The following is a 6,791-nucleotide window of genomic DNA, read 5'->3' as shown; positions in this document are numbered from 1 at the left end:
TCAAACATCGAGTTTTATCAAATCAACGTCAACTTCTCCTTAACTCATGCCAACGTCACTATTTTCTCCAAGTTTTGCACCATTCACACCAATTCACCTAACTAATAAAACAACATGAAAATAAAAGTCAAAAACGTTTCAAAACTCATAGAAATAAACTAAAATGTCAAGATTAAATGGTATCGAAAGCATGAATGAAATGCACCCATCATCTCTCCATAAAATCAATGATATTTGTTGAAAATAAGAATTGAGAGAGAGGTTGACTGTTTGATAAGAGAGTACAAATTTCAGAAGGGATTGAATTCATGCCTATTTTTAAATACAGGATGAATCCAAACGGGTAATTTAGTATTATTATTTTTTTGACGATATGTAGCAGTCATAATTAGTGAAGTTTTGACTGTATATGGTATATTTCACACAGTCATAATTAGTGAAGTTTTGACTGTATATGGTATATTTTCACATTTTATTCATCATGCTACATAATTTTCATTCAATGATTACCATGACACTTTCAAAAGGTTTTAACATTCTTATTTTAGTCCCGTTTGGTACCAATTTTTTTCAAAATACATTTTTCTTTATCTTCTTTTCAACTACACATTTTTATTAAAATAATATTACACGTAAATAAAAAACTTTTCATTATTTTTCGACCACACATTTTTCATCGATTTATAATTCTAAAAAGCATTTTTACATAAAAATGGGTATCAAACACTCTCTTACTATGTTTCAATAATGATTTTGCTGAAATAAAATAATATGTGAACACAAATAAGAGTAATTTTGCTTGTTCAACAATTTGTGCTCACATGTCATGTCTCGTGCATTCGTAGTTCATAATCAAGATCAAACTTACGATTACATATTAAAAATGCTTGCTAATGGTGGCATATGTTTACACTTGCGAGCCTAAGATGAAGTGCCATATTTATGATGATCAAAACTCCTACCACTCACTTTGACTTCGACTTTTACACAATTTCTAATTAAGTCAAGTGGATGTTCCTGCTACTGTCCTTGTAAAATAACATATGGCCATTTCGACATTGCAATGAACTTATCATACAACTGACCAAGTTAATCAAGTAAACCAATGCTAAAGAAGATTAGAAAAGTAACAACAAATCGAGTGCACAAGGAAGCAAGTATGCCATTAACAGTCCAGTCAAAAAGAAGAACAAGGAAAAAACACAAAAGCATCACTCCATATCTAGTATAAAATGTATCTATATAAATTGTAACATGCAAATGTCGATAAATTACACCCACCACTATGTTGCCTAAACCGTGTATATATATATTGGCATCTAAAACTAGAAACTTCAATGAACCATTACATTTCCCTGATAAACCTAAATTAATAAGACCTGCTAAACTTCATGACTCCCCACAGTAATATAATGTTGCACAAACCAAAATAATTTTATTGTCTGCGTAATATGCACGTGAAATTTCACGTGCAAAAAATGATTAACTTTCCCAGAGAATCTACCTGAATGATATCTGAACTTAAGCTGCAGCTGATTTTTTGACTTTGTGATCATCAAGATTCAAAGCTTGAAGCAACTTCGTCCAGGACTCGGGAATTCCTCCAGGAAGATCAAACTCCAGCAATTTTCCACGTGCACAGTAAAACTCCTCAACAGGTTGGCTCTGCAGGTTATGGCATATCAAAATACAAAATATTGGATAACCAAATAAAATTTACTATTAAACTAACTGGTTATTATAGTTTGATCTTTTTTCCAAGTTTAGAACGAGTACACTTATATATGTCAAGTAGCAACAAGAAGTCATTCAGAAATGATCAAAACATACAACAATTACTGGCAAGTCCCAAATGTTCCCTACAGCTGGCGTCCAGTTAGTCGAAGATTATTTGAAAGGTGATACAAGGTGGTGATAGATCTTTAATCTGTACATGCAAGAGAGAGAGAGAGAGAGAGACGCATCCATCAAGTTGGCGGACCTATAAATACTTCTTACACATGGTATTTAATTCAGAAACCACCATAATACTGTTGAAATTCTGCTGTACATGCAATCATCGTCTCATAAAAGTATGGTATGGTATGAAGTGAATATCAAGGAACAAAAAAAATCAATTTTTTGCTTGCACAGAAGCAGAAGTGTCAGAATTTCACCAGATGCTGATGAAAAAAAAAAAAAAAAAAAAAAAAAAATCCAAAGATATATCATTTCACATTTTATCTGGTGCAGCTAAATAATATAACGGTGTCTTCCCTTTGGCAAATCATCATAGTTTACAGGAATTTTCTCAAATGCTTTTCAATTACTTGGACGTATAATCTCTTTAAGAATGATGATTTATTAACTTTGTTTTAAATGCAGAAGGAACCAGGAAAATCTTGGCCAAAGAAAGATGAAACTAATGGGACTTTAAAAAGATGAAGAGCTTTACCTTCTCATTGTATACGAGGAGTCGTTCTTTAACTACTACTTCTGTGTCGTCAGATCGTGTTATTAATTTTGATTCACAATTTGGAGGAGGAAGTAGGGGAGGCATGTACATCCTTGGGCTTCCATCTTCGCCCTTGATGTCAATGCTCGCAACATTGTAATTCCCTCCACACTCACTGCAAATTCTTCTTCCAAGGCATTTGGCAATCAATGCTTCTTTTCGAAGTTTCAGATTAATTACCAGATCAATGTCAGTTACCCCGTCCAAGATTTCCTGCAACATAGAAACACAGGAAAAGCAGTATGCAGGAGATGAGATGAGACTGTTCTTTTGGGTAGTCAATTCAATCATAGAAAATAGAAATTGGACTCTATGAAAAAACATTTAGAAACCAAAAAAAAAAAATTCAAAATGGGGGGAAAAATAAAAAGCTGCAGATAACAATGAAACAACTTGCATTAATTTCAGAGTTTGTGTCTCAGACCAGGGTAGAATTTGGCACTGACAGGTAGCATGAACTAAATTTCTCTCACAATATATATTACTGGAAATAAATCTCTAAAACTAGTCCAAGAGTTGTCAGAAAGGAGTTTGAATTATTTTAAAGAAAAAGCCAAATATAGATAAGTTTCAATAACTAACGAGTATAAATAGTAATTTAAAACCCTCGCATCATGTAAAGTTGATTATTTTATAGTGATCATCCACCTTAAGGAGTTGGAGAGCACTAATGATCAACAAAGTTTAGTCGAGAGCACTACTGGAACATGATTGGTGGACATGAGATTCGCAAAATCAACACAGTTTAGTAGACAAAGGCTGACAACTTGGAACAGAGAGAAGATGCCACCACAGAAAAAAATATTTGTAAATTTGTTAGTGTGGGAAATTGTCATAGTGCTGACAAAATTAATGAAATTTTACCTTCTAACTACTTGACAGATCAGAAAGAACTCATCCAAGGAAAAAATAAAATAAAATAAAATAAAATAAACCATCACCATCTTTGCCTACACAATGGTTATTCTAAGAAGATGGAGCCTACAATACCATAAGCATCAATGTAGAAGAGGAAAACATATACTGCACAAACAGTAGTCTATTGAAAATATTCAACTTACTGAAATTTTTATCTTACAACCCAGATAATGTTATCATGGCTACCACTAGTTTCAATTATGCAGTTTCACTCGGATATCTATGATTCTACAAGAAATTCATCCAGCCAAGTCATCAACAAGAACTGTAGCACAATATTATTACACAAGTTTAATTGGTAAATCTTGTCAAAGTAATTTACAGATTTCTCAAATTCGCCTTCAAAAAATTTTCAGCAGGAGCTACACTTAGAAACTCAAGCATGGTATTCGGCAGGGATAGGGTATTAACTTATTCTAGTATTATCTGTTTCAAGAATCTTCAAATTTACAAAACTCGAAGTATGTATTTTCTCACTTTTTTTTTTCCTGACAAAAGAGTACAAGAGAAAATATCATTCCAAAAACCAAACGTTGTAAGGCAGAGTGAACATGAGCAAAAAGCAAGCTTAGTTTCAAAAACAAAAAGAAAACTTCGCAGTCTAAATTGTACATAAGGAAGCTTGCCGATCCGGTTCTGTAATAGAAGTTAAATTCATATGCAGTCAATCAGTAATTGTAAATCCGACCTAATAATTTGGTATTTCTACAACATAGAAAACTTAATGCTCACCGCCTGTCTTACAGTCCGAGGAAAGCCATCTAGGATAAATCCCATTTCACCCTTAGCTTGAGATTCTTCAAGATGCTTGGAAAGAAGATTTATTATAATTTCATCTGAAATTAATTTCCCTTGGTTCACAATCTCTGCAAGCTGTTGAAGAAAACAGATGGTAAATATAAGATGCGGCAAAATAGAACAGGAAATAACAAGGAAACCAAGGATGCTAATATTAGTTAATAACTTTATAGTCTACGATAACAAATCATGTGAGTCCTTAGTTGCTCCAAGTATGACTCAAGAAACAAAATTTTCAGCATGGAATTTCCACAAAATATTAGGATATGAGATTGTATCAAATGAGCACTAAAGATCGTGGAAACAAAATGATTTACATAAAGTTGCTTTGCACAAGTATTTACACATGCAAACAGAAACAAAAATGTCGAAGAAAAACTCAAATAAATACATGTGTCATCTCTCTGAAAGCTCAAGTTTAGGCATGTAAACCAGCTGCATTGCCTAAGGGGAACGCATTGCTGATGTATCCATGTACAGGAGACTGATTGATCGCCTCCTTTACCTCACTATAGCCAGACCTGATATCACATTTGCTATTCACAAGTTGAGCCAATTGGTGTCACAACCTAGGCAGCCACAACTAAATGCAGCTCATCACCTTTACAATATCTCAAGGCAAGTCCAGGGCAAGGAATTCTGTTTTCTGCAAAATGTTCATTGCAGTTGAGAGCTTTCGCAAAGGCAGAATGGGGAGTATGTCTTGATACAAGGAAATCAATCGCTGACTGTTGTGTTTTTCTTGGAGATTCTCTAATTTCTTGGAAAGCCAAGAAGCAAAATACAATATCCAGATCTTCAGCTAAAGCTGAATATAAATTTGGCTTACTCAATTACTTCATGATTTTCAGATTTCCAACAAAGATCCTGCATTGATATTTTGTGACAATCAAGCGACAATTCATATTGCTTCAAATCCTATCTTTCATGAACGTAAGCACATCGAGATCAATTGCCATTTTGTTTGAGACAAGGTGACTGATGGCTCTGTCAAATTACTACCAGTTCGTTCTCATCATCAATTAGCCGACATTTTCACAAAGGCTATACCAGCCTCTCTGATGTTTCCCCTATTATCCAAGATGGGTGTTATTAATCCTCACACTCCATCTTGAGGGGGAGTAACAGATAGAAAACTAACAGAAAGAAGGAAGAAGGTACACCACTGAAACCAGCTATCAGTTAGGCGGTTAGATTAGTTGATCAAGTCCACGTATCCATCTTGTATTGCTTTGTGCAGCTGATTTGGGTAGAGTTGGTTAGTTTGTTGGTTTCATATTCCATTTATACACAACACCTTGCAATGCACTGATTAGATTTTCTCTTCGAGGCAATACAATGGAATTCATTTTTCCTGCTTCAATTCTTTAATAATGTGCAATGCTGGAAAAAAACACATAAGTGTAATCACTATTTTATCGAACCAATCCCTAAATACATAAAGAAAACAATATATACACTCATATGCAGGACTAAACTCACTTTGTCTCAAACAAATCAAACAAATATGTATAATCTGTATACAGCAACATATATATCTATATAAGGTCCAGGTTCAAATTTTTTCCCATCAGAAGTCTAGTAACTCCACAATTTTAATATATGGGCGATGGCAAGACTTGAGCCCAGCTTTTACGTCCCGCTCTATTCCATATTACTCATCTCGTCTAAATGAGCTTCTGCATTCATTTTAATTACACAAATTCAAGAGGAAATAAAAACAACGATACCTGAGAAGAAAGGGGTCCATGAGAGGAGAGTTCTTGGCGCACAAGATCCCCAGTAGAGATATGGGGAACGCCTAGGAGGTTCGACAATCGGGCGGCATAGGTGCCTTTGCCTACACCCGGACAACCCAGGAAAACCCACTGCACATTCCTTCCCCTCCCATTGGAATTTTTAACGGGAAGAGCAGAAGAAAGAGCTGCTGCTGTTGCTGCTCTTGTAAGGTCATTCTCAGACGATTTAGTGCAGAAACTACGAACTGATGAGGCTGTTCTGTACCTCGATATTAAGCGGCTCAACACCGTCATCGATCACCAGATAAGAAAACTTCTGAGTTTATTGTTTGATCGGTTGAGAAAGAAGAGAGTTGGATTCAGTTCGAGAAGGTTGACGATGCTGGTTGTGTATGGAGTAGTGAAGGCAAAACGAGAGAGATGAAACCTGTGGGTTTGCAGAGGTTTAGCAGAATTAATTGTTCAAACGGTTACTAAACTTAGATTCATATTTTTAATCAGTCATCAAAGTTTAAAATATCGAGTTTTCATCACTAAATTTAGGTCCATATTTTTTATTACTCACTGAAATTTAATATGTTGAGTTTTGACCACTGAACTTTGAAAAATATTGTACATTACTCGCTATAAATTCGATATTTTTCAAAGTTCAGCATTTATGCTAGTAAGTAACGTATAATATTTTTCAAAGTTTAGTATCCAAAGCTCGATATTTTAAAATTTAGTAAGAAATCAAAGACGTGGACCTAAATTAAGTGATCAAAATTCGACATTTTAAATTTTAGTGATCAATTAAATACATGAACTAAGTTCAGTGACCATTGGAACAATTAACTCAGTTT

At 34.4% G+C, this 6,791-nt stretch overlaps 1 protein-coding gene across 1 annotated transcript; it reads right to left on the bottom strand.

Annotated features, from left to right (window-relative positions):
- Positions 1–1,198: 1,198 nt before the first annotated feature.
- On the bottom strand, positions 1,199–6,377 carry LOC111407691 (probable adenylate kinase 6, chloroplastic). The gene is made up of 4 exons (XM_023037327.1): positions 5,941–6,377; positions 4,145–4,285; positions 2,435–2,707; positions 1,199–1,665 (listed from the first exon to the last, which is right to left on the bottom strand). The coding sequence occupies exons 1-4, from the start codon at positions 6,241–6,243 to the stop codon at positions 1,522–1,524; spliced, it is 861 nt and encodes a 286-aa protein (XP_022893095.1). The 5' UTR covers positions 6,244–6,377; the 3' UTR covers positions 1,199–1,521.
- Between the last annotated feature and the right edge of the window lie 414 nt (positions 6,378–6,791).

The sequence above is a fragment of the Olea europaea genome, chromosome 13, assembly GCF_002742605.1.
Source record: "Olea europaea var. sylvestris chromosome 13, O_europaea_v1, whole genome shotgun sequence".
NCBI classification, from domain to species: Eukaryota; Viridiplantae; Streptophyta; class Magnoliopsida; order Lamiales; family Oleaceae; genus Olea; species Olea europaea.
The sequence above is the reverse complement of the archived record's forward strand: the minus strand, read 5'-3'. Positions and strand labels throughout refer to the sequence as shown.